General features: G+C 46.4%; 1 protein-coding gene across 1 annotated transcript in view; it reads right to left on the reverse strand.

The window, feature by feature from the left end:
• Positions 1 to 525: 525 nt before the first annotated feature.
• LOC137438643 (32 kDa beta-galactoside-binding lectin lec-3-like) overlaps positions 526 to 14,131 on the reverse strand; it is a 73,664-nt gene continuing 60,058 nt past the window's right edge. The window contains exon 10 of the mRNA XM_078767145.1: positions 526 to 2,076. Coding sequence (XP_078623271.1) covers positions 1,918 to 2,076 — 159 coding nt within the window. The 3' untranslated portion in view covers positions 526 to 1,917. The remainder of the gene's footprint in view (positions 2,077 to 14,131) is intronic.

Here is a 14,131-nt window from a genome sequence, read left to right on the forward strand (position 1 = left end):
GTACATGTGTCTGGGAGTCATTCAAGAATATGGCCCTGAATGGTCACCTAATCCATGTTATAAGTGAAGTTTATGAAATTAATTTTAGTTATTTAATAAACACGTCCACACATTGTCTCCCATCATGGTAGAATATAGTTATATTATTTAATCCGCTGAAAAAAATCATTAGAATTTCATCTGATTTGGACTCCGTTTGGAAAATGGGTACTAAATCCAAACTTGACATAACAAGATACTAGTTTGTGTCCCTTGACCATTTTTATGAGCTGTTGCCCACTTGACAGCCCAACGTTTGTACCTTTATGTGAGGTAGCCATTTTGAATAGATGAGCACCTAAACTAGGTTACCCAAGAGACTCAGCATTGGCAACATGACTATTCCGATTCCATGCCTTAAGATGGTTTAGAAATGGTTTTCAGATCGCTTTTAATAATTAGCAATCACCTGACCACTTTTTCAAAAATAAGGAACCCAACTAAAGGAGAACGTCCGACAACGACAGCATTCAGTCACTCATGTATTATTACGTTTTCTGCGAGTTTATTTATCCAGGGACACCATACTTTGTAAGAGGAATACACAAGAACATGTTGCTGCACTACTGATATACGATTTCCACCTTAACCCCAGCAGTCACTGCAATCGACGGTGAGTAAAACTACCGAGACTGGTTGAAGCACAACCCCACAAGACCCTTCTAGCAACTCCTATCCCTGTGATGAGGAGCCACTCCCTAACAAGGTACAAATCTCCTTCGTCATGATGCATGTTGGCTGTGAAATTAACACAATCAACATTTTACGACACCAGTACTTAGTCAAATGAAGCACAAAGTAACAAAATATCCAGCAAGCTGGTAGCTTACAAACTCAACCCATAAAAGATAAAAAAATATTCCTGTGTGAATTGAATGATTTTTATGCCTCCGCCCTCCGTCGACAAAGTCGCTGGAGGCATTATGTTTTCAGGTTGTCCGTCCGTACGTCCGTCCTTTCTTCCATCCGTCCGTACGGGCTAAACCTCGTTTTTCTCAGCAACTATATGTCTGATTGAGACGAAACTTTCAGGGTAGGAGTGACACCCATGCAGAATGTTTTAATGATAATTGTAACGTCATAGGTCATGTGGTGTGGCAGCCATTTGGATTAAAAGCAAATAATTAAAACCGACTTCTTTCTTTGAAGTCCTAGCAGTGTCCACGTGTTTTATACCTCTCCCACCCCCCCCCCCCTTCCCATGCCTCCTCCCCCCAAGCCCTCTCCCTCCCACAGATCTCCCAATATGTCCGTTCTCTACTGTTGTACTTGTGTGCTTCCCTCTCTCTCCCCATCTTGTCTCCCACTCCCTTTATTATATGTTTTTTTATGTGTCCATTTGTTTTTTGTGTGATTAATGTTAGCTCTTACACGAGCCTCGAGCTAGTATCCAAAAAAAACAAAACAATGCTCACAGTATCGATGCGAAAATTTTACAAATATCATCTAACAGCACTGTTGCATATAGTTTGAAAATGATGATGTCATATGTCACGTGGTTTGGCAGCCATCTTGGATAGAAAGACGAACCTTATCCGATCAACACGAAACTTCACATAAGTGATCTCCTACCCATATATATGCAGAGTGATGGCATCTACCCGTTGTGGGACTATGCGGAGGCATATTGACGACACAGTCGCGTTGTTCTAGTTTTTTTTATGTGTAAAAGAGGCACAGGTACCTCTTCCCCCCAACTTTTATTAAATGATTATATATTGTGGAATCTGTTACTTGGGAGATCCCACACCCACCACCTACAATTTTATATATTTTTGCAAATGAAACAAGTTTTCATAAAACTAGCCAAGTAAAAAGAAGACAGGAAAAAGAAAATTCAAATGTTGGCCATAAAGCAAGGAGATGAACCACTCATGCTCATTCGCAGGAGCCCGGTAGCAGTGTTACGGCGTGGATTTTCATGGTCCGTATTTCCAAACGGTTTATCTTGTACGGTGGAAGGCAGTGACAGAAGCTCCCCAATTGTTGATCCTTATTAAAGATCACAATTTCGGTGTTATCACAAACCAACTTGAGCTGTGAGACAAACAGAAACAACAAAAGCGTGAATGCAAGATCTCTCCGTATATCAACAAAGACACACTTTGTGGTCCGAGATTCTCGATATCACAACACGTATGTTGTTTTGGGTGATAAACGATGGAGTGTGGAGAGAGCTTCACTGAAGCAGAGAATCTTCCATTTTTATCATCAGCCCACACTTGGGTGACATACAAATACCCTATGAAAAGTCATGGGACACAATCCACATAATAAGAATCGGTGTAAGGCTATGAAATTATTTTGTATGGACTCTTGTGTCTTAATCACGGTGTGGACATTTATACAAAGAGCCCGTGTGTCCATTAAAGGATACTCTGATACACGTTCTGTCGGTCTGATGCTATTCGCCTGCATGGCAGATGAGGAACTCGGATACCATCAAAACGTGCATGGATTTTTAGCTTTTCTCCAACATCTGCTCTCAGTTTTAAAAAAACAAAAAAAACAAGACCTAAAGTCGAACAGCAGCATAGCCGGGCTTGTTTGAGACTTTAGTTGAAGAGGACAGTATGACCTGGGTGGAGATACCAGTTAGCAAATAATGTAAGTATTAAATTATTTTGAAGTACTCTAAGTCTCAAAGCTGTCTGTCACCATGGAAGTGAAGAGATTGCATTGAGACGCCGGTTTAGTCTATGTTTCGAGTCAACAATGAACCAACCATACACCGCTTCAATCCAGTAACTTTGCAGTCTCGACAAAGAGATTGCATTTTTACGATTATATTTACTATATTATTATTAATAACGTTGTTATTATTACAAAAACGATGTTACTGTATTAATAAACCGAGGCTAATTCTTTACTCTCGCGATAATTAGTACACCCGTGTGTCATTGAGTCAACAATGAACCAACGATACACCGCTTCAATCCAGTAACCTTGCAGTCTCGACAAAGAGATTGCACTTTTACGATTATATTTACTATATTATTATTATTATTATTATTAACGTTATTATTATTATTACGAAAACAATACTACTGCATTAAGAAACCTGGGCGAATTTCTCCAAAGCAGCCTGAAGGTGACGCATGAAGCCTAAGGCCTAAACTTACTGTGTCGTTGGAACACCTGTAACGCCTATGCTTTCGATATATGATGGTCATTTTAACAATTGGTTTGTTTGTGTTTCACACTGAATGAAAAACGTAAAGGTGGAGCATGCAGCTAGTGATACATGACAGGTTCAACAATCTGTCTGGCCTGAACGGCATAGGATTCAAAATGGCGGTGTGTGGAGTCAGCCGTCGTACCGCTGTAATGACATCACATCACCCCTGTCATGTGACCAGATCCTCAACTCTGATTGGTGTACGTTTGAGGGGACATAAATACATGCATACATACGGACAGACAAACACTGTTCTAGATGGCTTTGCCCTATGGGCTACGCCATAAAAATTAAATAAAGATGAAGGTGCTTTTCTCACAAAATCACATCTGTTCTGTCGAACAATCAGTGGCACGCTCCGTTTCCATCGTAAAGTAGTTTTCATGGCCGGATATTTATAATTGACATCTATTGTAAATGACAACATCGCATAATTATATTTGCCGTTAGTGGTTGTTAAATATAGCCTCATTATATGACATATTTTCATTTTCTTTGTACTGCAACTGGTAATGTTCAATTTAATCAACCGATATCTTGATTTATTTCTGACGCATTTCCGGTCATACAGTATGGCGTTCTTGGCGAGGACCACATCACAACTTTGTGTACATACTGTTACGCAACTGGGATTAACACCACAGTTATGGATGGCCGATTTGCGAGACTTTAACTCCCGAGGCGAAAACTCAATGGCGGATTAAAGCTCAGCACAAACGCGCGGAAGGGCAGACGCAGCAAGCTCCGCAGCCCTATCTATTAAAATGAAACATCCAGGAAAACTGCGTTCAGATATATACAGAAAATAATACAAGGATTTATTATGGAAAAGTAAAGCCAGTGAAAAAGCCCGCGCCGGTAATACTAATAACTCTAATAAGCCTAAATTGGGATCCCACACACAACAGATATCAAACACGATACGAGGGAGGTGAATACGAAAATAACACGTCTTTTTGCTTTATGCAGTGTATTCGCGGGTACGGCCTTATCTCGTCCTTGTCGTCCCCGATCGCACACCACGAGGTCCTTTCGCTCCAAGTTCCACAAGGCCTCGCTCCAAGCACCACGCGTCCGACGCGTGGCCAGCAGCTCCACACGAGGTCGATCTCCACAAGGTCCGTGCACCAAAGGTCCAACGTAAGCTGCACAAAGCAAGCGAACTCCACTTGACTCTCTTTTTGGGAGTGCTGGCAGCCAAGTGCTAACTGTTCGGTGCCAACTGTTCAACGAACTGCGCCGAACTCCGTGTGCTGCCGTGGGTCGTGTGTGTGTCGCGAAAATGGCGTTCGACCGTCGCATATATCTCTCGCCGATGACGTCACATTGGCGCACTCCTCAGCCAATCATAGCCTCCCAACTCGCCGGCTCGCCCCGGCCACGCCCTCTGCGGCATGCTCCACTCTCGCTCACCGACCCCCGCGGTCCTTGCGTTATAACACGTCCCAGGTGAGGCCCGTAGGCCCTGGAGGTGTAAACGGTGGCGGCCCACCGTGGCGGTGGTTTTGGCCTGGTTGTGTCCATTTATTACGAAGTCATTGTCAGGGAAAGGAATTATTTAATGTTGCGCTAAGGACCTAACTAATGTTTATGTGGTTTGCAGTGCCATAATGGACAAAGGTTTGACTACTAGGTGAGACTCACAGGGGCGTTACCTTTAACCCCTCACTATTTAACACTCGAATCTCCAGGTAGATCCACAATCATACATCTTACCCCGACAAACGCCTAAACATCAATAACTTATTACATGTAGAGTCCCTGTCACGACAGCCGAATACCTACCTATTCAGATCTACCTAGCTCTAGATGTTGCTCTACCAAATTCATAACACAGCCCCCCCCCTGGAACCGTAGCTCCTGCAAGGTTCACCGCAGGCTCTACCATTCCAGCCTTAACACTTACTGTCACACACTTAATTAACCTATGAAATAAATCAGGAAGGGCTGTGGGAAGTGAGTCGGACTACCTACCTACACTTCCTTAACATGCTGAACCCCTTAACCATCATGCAAGTATGTACATTGTCTTCGTTGTTCCTGTGGAGGGAGGAAACAACAACACACAACACTAACTTAACCACAAAACTTAACCATCTTTCCAAAACTCAAAACTCTAACCTTTGTACATACTCCGGTCTACAGACCGCGTCCCCCGGTGGATGCCACAAGACACAACCTTACCTGCGGGGCCATCCCCAATGCATCCCACTAAATTTCCACGGGCCCTGTCCAGATGTTACAGGTGAGTGACACGGCTCGGTGGATTTCGCCCACATTCATGCAACACAGACCCCTTAACCACCCATTCTCATTCCATAGGTCATCAAGGCATTTCAAAAATCAACAAAGCACTTATTTCAATACACCCCCTGCAGGACCATGGCATTGATGTCATTCACGTGTGTGTGCATTCCTCAACTAGGCAGCGGGGAGGTACCGCACAGAAAGATGGTGGGGGGCACATCAGGCTGTGGTGCCCGCAGTCCCAAAAACAAGTCAACCGACTTACAAGTTCATTGCCCCCCCCCCCCTTTACCTCTTGGCCCCGTGACAGCCCAACAGCCCCTTTCCGCCGTTACCTCGCCGGTGAGGGTCTCCACACACACCAGGCTCCTTTGCCTCCTGCTTTCGCGCAGCAACACGGGTCACCGGGGGACTTCCTCACCCCGCGGCGCCCAACCAGACCCTCCACCGACGAGCTCCAATTTCCAGTTACCACCGGCTGCCAGGGGTAATTGCCGCAGAGGGGGGCCCGCAGGCATCGCTCCTCAGAGCTTGCTCTGTACCTGCGGACACACACACCTTCCCCACCCACAAGACCCCAAAACACACTTCCTCCCCCGCTGCCATTCAATTCTCCACACAACTCAGCACAATTCAGTACAATTATTGGTGTAAAAGGTGTTACAAGGCTTGCCATGGCCTGCCACATGTGAAATCCCCCAGTTCACATTTAAACCATCACACATTTCCAAAAGCACAAGTATCGCCCCTCATTATCTCCAATAATCATCACTCACTCTCCAGGTTCCACTCTCACGACCACATCAAAACACATAACCACAATACAAAAACATACGCCACCCACAAGACACTGTGGCTCCCATTCCATCCCCTCACCGGCCATGTCATCATTCTCACTCGCCTCCCAACTCCAAATTACATGTCCCCAATTTCCCAAAGCAAGTCCTGCAGCCTGGGACAGTACTCCTTAAAACACTCACCTCAAGTGCAGGTAGTTGCAGGTTGGTCAGGTTCAAGAGTGTCATCCACCCATACAATTCCCAAAATTTTACATTGGGCCTACCAAATACTTCCAAATTTCTCTTTTGTCCCCACTACACTGGCAGGTATGTGGATCCGCATCCAACGGTGATCATCGCTACACAACTACCTATGGCCACGACAGCTCTGCACCTCTACCGTGCAAGGGTCACCGGGACAAGGTGAGCAGTCAAAACGCCAACATGGCCCATGAGTGTCCATAAGGGTGCGACCCACCATCCATCCTTCGGCCCCCCTGCGAGGAACACAGCTGCAGCAGCCCCAGCTGGCCAACGTGGTGAGCACTTGCTGCCACAACACACACTACCGCACACACAACCTCGGCCCTGGGGGGCACGGTCGCAGTGCGTGGCATCCCTACAGCCACGTCCCCTGCACCTCCCCATCATCCCCCAGTCCGACTACAGAACTGCAGCCCCCCAGTGCTCACCCACACTTGACCACACCAAGGTCCAGTCAACAGCCATGCTCCACCAGGAGACCCACCCAGAAGACATGGTCCACACACCTCGGACACGCACAGCACCACGTTGACCCTCAGGCTACACAACTACATCCCCATCATCCCACGTCCCAAATATCAGCACAGTTGCCCCCGCAACCAGTTGAAAGCTGTGCCTTGCTACCCTATTAATTTCATCACAGCCTCCAACACTTTGGTCTACACACCTGGATCAATAATGGCGTCACTGTACAGTGTCCACCATGGCATTTCAAAATCCACCCTTAAATTTCCATCTAACCCACAGATTACCCATGCCAACCATTTGTCACATTTCACTAACCTCACCAAAGAAGGATGCTTTGCCATACACATGCCAGCCGAGCATGGCCCATATGCTCGGCTCGTTACACATCTCCCGATTCACATCCCCATGGCTCTCTTCCCAACCCGAGAGTCCATAAATCAGAACGGAGCATCTGTGGAAGGTCACTCACACCATCACGTTCCACAGATGCCCCAATGGTTGTCCGGCAGGCTATCTTCATCCCTGTCCATTCGGTTTGACCCGCGTCCATCGACCAACACGGCATGGCAGGTCATCACATGCCCGTTGTCCCAAAGTCTCAGGGAGAGGGTGTCAGGTCGTATGCCCGGGTGATCACTACATCAGGCCCAAGCTGGTCATCTGCGGTGCCACCACCAAAGCGCGACCCACAACACCTCCCCCTAGTGGTCCTCAATAAATGCCAACCCAGGCTTGAGAAACCACCTCGGACCCCTCTGGAGGTCTTAACCCCCACCAGGGTCCGGTGACCCTGCCGGCCCGAGCCACCAGCTCGGACGGCGCCCCGACGGACAAGGGACGCCACACTCCACCAGACCCCCCCGTGGGACCCAGGTCGTACCTCGACACCCAAGGCTGGACCCCATGTCCAAATCTCGCCATCACAGCCCCCCAGCTGGCTGGCATACCCAAATTTTGAAAGGGGCAACTTTTGCCCGAGGCCATCACCCATGACCTCCCCATGTCCAGATCCCGCAGCCCGGGGACCAATCCCAACCATGGCTGCTCCAAATCAAGTTCCCATTGTAATTTTATTTTAAATTTTATTTTACAAATTTTCATTCCCACTGCCAAACCGCAGCTGCAGGGAACAACCTCTACCACCGGTTGTTCTGCCCCTCCCTGCAGTTGATCCAAATTCCCTACATGGACCAAATCTCCAGAAGCTCTATCTCCCGATCCTCCAAGATCCAAATCCAGCCCGGAGCCAACACACTCCCCCAAATGGTTGTCCAATTTTGGAGCCTCTGTTTCCAAATAGCAGTGTACGGTGAGCGTCCCCTCGGTCATTCCAACCACCTCCTTGGACCAACTCACCTCTTCCCCCAGACTCCTTTGGGCCTGGACAAGCTCTACCTCCATGGGACTGTCACAGGTCTCCAGCCGCTGGATCGAATCATCCTCATCCTCTTCATTTCCACAAATCATTCCTGGCCCCGCCAGGCTTTGATCAATATCCCCAATAAATACCTGGTCCGGCTCCATTGCACGGACCCCCAAAAACTCTACCCCCTCTTGCTCCGCACCACCGCCCTGGTGCTGCACAATTCCAAATTCATCCCCCGGTTGGGGTGTTGTGACATCCACACGGTCCCGATAAACAACCAGGCCAGAATGTGGGAAACATTCCCCATTACAACTCTCACATTCCAAATTTCCTTCCCCGCTCACCTGTGGACACTCCACGTTTACCTGCAGGCATTCCCCATCTACCTGTACACATTCCCCATCGAACTGTGGACATTCTCCGCTCACCTGTACACTTACCACAATTGCCATTTCCCTTTTTAATCCATTAATTTGGTCACTCATATCCTTCAGTCCTTCCCTCCATTCCTTCCCCTGCGACTCCATTTTATTTCCCATCCTTTCAATTTGTTCCTCCAATCGATCACTCATTCCCTTCATTCCTTCCCTACATTCCTTCCCTTGGGACTCCATTTTTCTTTCCATTCCTTCAATTTTGTCATTCAATTCCCGACTGGCTCGCTCACTGTTCTTTTCCATCCCTTCCATTTTTCGAAGCAATTGACCCAACATCTGGTCGGTTGTCGGGGCCGTTCCTACTACTCCCGACTCCCCGGTGGGGGAGGGGGATAAGTTGGTGCTCGGGACGAGGGAGGTTCCAAGGCTCACCTCTACATCAAATTCCCCTATTTCCGGCTCACTCCCAACGCTGACGGAGGCCTCGCTGCGTACTTCCATCTCATCGACCTCCGACATCCGCTTTTCGGAAGGTCGTTCCCCGCGCGCGTATTTATTTCAATACCAAAAACACAATTTAAATTTGACGAAGACGCGATATCGCGCTCCGTTTGCCCAATTGATTATTAAATTTCTCCGCCTCGCCTATACAAATTTTTCGTTCGAACGTCGGGCGCAATGTACGCCCGACCGTGTCGATGTCTCGCCGCGGACAAAAAAATTTGTCCGACGGGTTCAAATCCTACACTCCTGACACCACTTGTTACGCAACTGGGATTAACACCACAGTTACGGATGGCCGATTTGCGAGACTTTAACTCCCGAGGCGAAAACTCAATGGCGGATTAAAGCTCAGCACAAACGCGCGGAAGGGCAGACGCAGCAAGCTCCGCAGCCCTATCTATTAAAATGAAACATCCAGGAAAACTGCGTTCAGATATATACAGAAAATAATACAAGGATTTATTATGGAAAAGTAAAGCCAGTGAAAAAGCCCGCGCCGGTAATACTAATAACTCTAATAAGCCTAAATTGGGATCCCACACACAACAGATATCAAACACGTACGAGGGAGGTGAATACGAAAATAACACGTCTTTTTGCTTTATGCAGTGTATTCGCGGGTACGGCCTTATCTCGTCCTTGTCGTCCCCGATCGCACACCACGAGGTCCTTTCGCTCCAAGTTCCACAAGGCCTCGCTCCAAGCACCACGCGTCCGACGCGTGGCCAGCAGCTCCACACGAGGTCGATCTCCACAAGGTCCGTGCACCAAAGGTCCAACGTAAGCTGCACAAAGCAAGCGAACTCCACTTGACTCTCTTTTTGGGAGTGCTGGCAGCCAAGTGCTAACTGTTCGGTGCCAACTGTTCAACGAACTGCGCCGAACTCCGTGTGCTGCCGTGGGTCGTGTGTGTGTCGCGAAAATGGCGTTCGACCGTCGCATATATCTCTCGCCGATGACGTCACATTGGCGCACTCCTCAGCCAATCATAGCCTCCCAACTCGCCGGCTCGCCCCGGCCACGCCCTCTGCGGCATGCTCCACTCTCGCTCACCGACCCCCGCGGTCCTTGCGTTATAACACGTCCCAGGCGAGGCCCGTAGGCCCTGGAGGTGTAAACGGTGGCGGCCCACCGTGGCGGTGGTTTTGGCCTGGTTGTGTCCATTTATTACGAAGTCATTGTCAGGGAAAGGAATTATTTAATGTTGCGCTAAGGACCTAACTAATGTTTATGTGGTTTGCAGTGCCATAATGGACAAAGGTTTGACTACTAGGTGAGACTCACAGGGGCGTTACCTTTAACCCCTCACTATTTAACACTCGAATCTCCAGGTAGATCCACAATCATACATCTTACCCCGACAAACGCCTAAACATCAATAACTTATTACATGTAGAGTCCCTGTCACGACAGCCGAATACCTACCTATTCAGATCTACCTAGCTCTAGATGTTGCTCTACCAAATTCATAACAATACGTAATCGGGAAATAGTGCTGCATATTACCCACGATTTGTAACGATATACTTTAGTTTGAACACTTTGTTACCACAATATGTGTTTGTCAAGCCCAGAGTTATGTATTGGAATATCTTGTAATGTACGTGTGTGATTATTTAGACCATGTTAAATGTTTGAAAGTAGTCCGAACGCCTTTTATTCATTCGCCACACGTCTTTGAATGGGAGAACAGCCTATTAATCCAAGCACGGCAACTCGTCTTTAGAGCCCAGCATGAAGAGGCAACAAGGTATTCTTTGGTTATAATTCAGTGCATAAATATGTCGGGCATCTATGGAACAAAGCATTATGTGGTTTCAAGGGTTTTAAAGTCAAGCTTTAGTATTATTTAATTTCGGTTCTCTCCTCAGCCTCATGTTTCTGGGCCCAAGTGCTTTTGAGTTCATGTATCATGCTATTTGTCTCTGTCAATTGGAAAGTTGAACTATTGAGGTATATATCAGATAATGTGACATTGTTCTAACTATTCGTATTTTGTTTGCACCGTACTAGTTTCTCCGGTGTCAATAGGAGTTTGAAACCTCCTTACGGTGTGCAAGCGCTGTATTGTGAGAAGAATAAAGGTCAAGACACCGTATTGAGATCTTTGCTCGTGATTATGCTGAGGCATCTACACCTATCAATAAACAGGGTTAGTGTTGCCTGTAGTCACACACTTCGTTATGATGTTCCTCACACCTGAAGTTGGGATGACTAGCATTTCCTCCTAATGGAAGTGCTCGGTTTCTGGCATTCAATTATCAATCCTCTTCAAAACCTAAACTCTTTTGTATACGAGACAGGCTTTGAAAACAGAGCAGTAAGGCCGTTCTTTGACTATTTGTACTGCAAGTTACCGTCACCCCAATTTCCCCGAAATGCACCCCTCACCAAAACCTAAATTGTGCAACTTGAAATCAAAATGAGTGGAATCGATGATGGCCAATCTTGAATGTTACATTTAAAAGATAAATTTCCTGCTGATGGTTGAACCATTCTCAAATCGTGCACTTGGGGTCCTACGCTACCCAATCCTCTCACTAACGTTCAACTCGCAACTGTTATCGTGAACACAACGGGTCATCACTGTGGCCTTAACTCTCAAATACTAAACAAACACCTTAATGAGCAATTTCCATTGAGGTTATTTCCCTGAGCAGTCACAATCACTCTTGCATGCTGATGATGAAGCATGTTTTCATATCTACAGCAAATTAACTTATAGCAACGGTACCCGCCCTATGGACGGGGCTACAATTGGGAAGCCCAAATGAAAAGGCAAAATATCAGAAATTGAAGGCTTTTATATTTTAAACGATTCATATAAACATCCGTTGAATCATATCACACGCAAATCATCAAAATCTAAACAGTACATGGCGCCCATTTTGAAAAATGATTGGATTCTGCAAAACGGAAGCGGCCGCTACACGGCTTTCTCAGTCGCTTTGCACACGCTGCCGTGTTACTTCGGAGCCACACGTTTATATAGGAAGAGTTCGTCAGGAGTCTATCTACTCTCTCCTAGTACGTAGAATTTCAACAAAAGCCACATCACTGTTCATATCGGTAAATATTATTCCATCGTGTTTGGAAAAATTGGAAAACTTGGAAAAACAATAGAGCCTATTTTACTCCAGGGGGTCCTAGGATTACCCACCCAAAATATAGTTGCGATCGGTTCAGCCGTTTTTGCGGTACCTTCGAACGGACGGACAGACGGACATTTGGTGAATTATAGTAAGATTGTGCATCGTTTTAGCATGCGTGATTGGTCATTTGTGATCCAATCACTGATGTTAGTTATGAAAATCAGTGATTGGGTGTTTCTGCATTTTTGCCAAACGACAGAGTATACATGCATCATATTCAAATGCCAATCTGGACAATATTTCTCACCTCCATGTACTGCAGCTCATAACCGCTCAAACCCCAGGGCCCGGTTGCTTGAAGCTAACCAGTGGATAAATTTAATTCACCGGATATGTGATTTATCCATAGGTTAGGCTTATCCAGGCCTCTAATAACCAGGCCCAGGAGTACCTCTGGCTGTGACTTCGCTTCACTCCCCCCTCATGTTTTTACCCCAATTTGCTTGTTTTTCTGTGAACAGGATATCTCAAAACGTTGTGGACGGATTTGGACGAGATTCCGTGCACCATTTGGGTGTGTGAGCAGGACGAATTGATTCTAATTTGGTGATGAATCCCAATCCAGATAATCCAGATCTGAGAATTTTTGAAGCAATTCTTCAGCATTGTGAGATGGGGCCAAAAATATATTGTTGTACGATATCTCAAAAAGTTGTGGACGAGTTATGACAAAACTTGGTGGATCAGTAGGTTAGTTGTCAATAACAAACAGATAACATTTTAGTTCAGGTCTGGATCCCAATCCATCCTATCAGTGGGATATAAAATTTAAAATGTTTAGCCTGGCAGAGGTATGCACTATCCTGAATGCTTTTCTAGTTATCTGTGTGGTGTACCATCCTCCAAACAGTGACGACTCCTTCTAACGCTCTCTCACTGACGACATGGACAAACGTTTAACCACTCATCCCAACTCTCTCTTCTTCATATGTGGCAATTTCAATTATTGTCACCATGCTAATTGGCTGTGTTAGTAGTACCTCTCTCACCAGCCATGGAACTTCAGCAAAGGACCTCTGTGACTCCATGGGACTGGCTCAATCTGTGAACTTTCCGACCCGGATTTCTGTCAATGGCAAATCCTCTCTTCCGGAGTTGGTGAAGACCAACTTCTCCGCCAATGAATTTTGCTCTTCCTCGACCCCAATTGGTTCATATGATCATGTGCTTGTGAAGGTCAATATTTCTTTGGCCATTCTCAGAGAACAGCCTGAGTGCCGGTGAGTCTGGCAGTTCACTCAGTCATACTGGCAGGAACTGCAAGCAGCCATCACGCTTCAGGAATGGTCTCCGATATCTACCACTCCTGATATTAATTCAGCCTGGAAATTCTTCCACAGACATGCTCTCTCTTGTGCACAGATTCATCCCATCTTGTATTCAGTTGTCTTACACATCCTCCCGTTCTTGATACTCTGAATCCTGTGGTGAGGTAATTGCCTTAAAACAACTTGCATTCTCCTCCTGGAAGGCAAAGCTGACCAAAGGCAACCTCAGATGATTCCACAAAGCCCACAATTGTGTCCACTCAGCAGAGCCAGAAAACAACATCTGTCCAACATTAAGATTGAACTTTCAAACTTGTCCTCCTCGTCTAAAACCTGGTGGCACCTTGTCAAGTTTGTTTCTGGTGTATGCTCCCCTTCCTTCCCTCGCTTCAAATGGCGGCACAGCAGACTCCACTCATGAGAAGGCCGAATGCCTCAAAATATTGTTTCCAACCCCACTCTCTTTGTACATTCCATTTACATTGCACT

Source organism: Myxine glutinosa, chromosome 13 (assembly GCF_964187855.1).
Source record: "Myxine glutinosa chromosome 13, kmMyxGlut1.1, whole genome shotgun sequence".
In the NCBI taxonomy this organism is placed as follows: Eukaryota; Metazoa; Chordata; class Myxini; order Myxiniformes; family Myxinidae; genus Myxine; species Myxine glutinosa.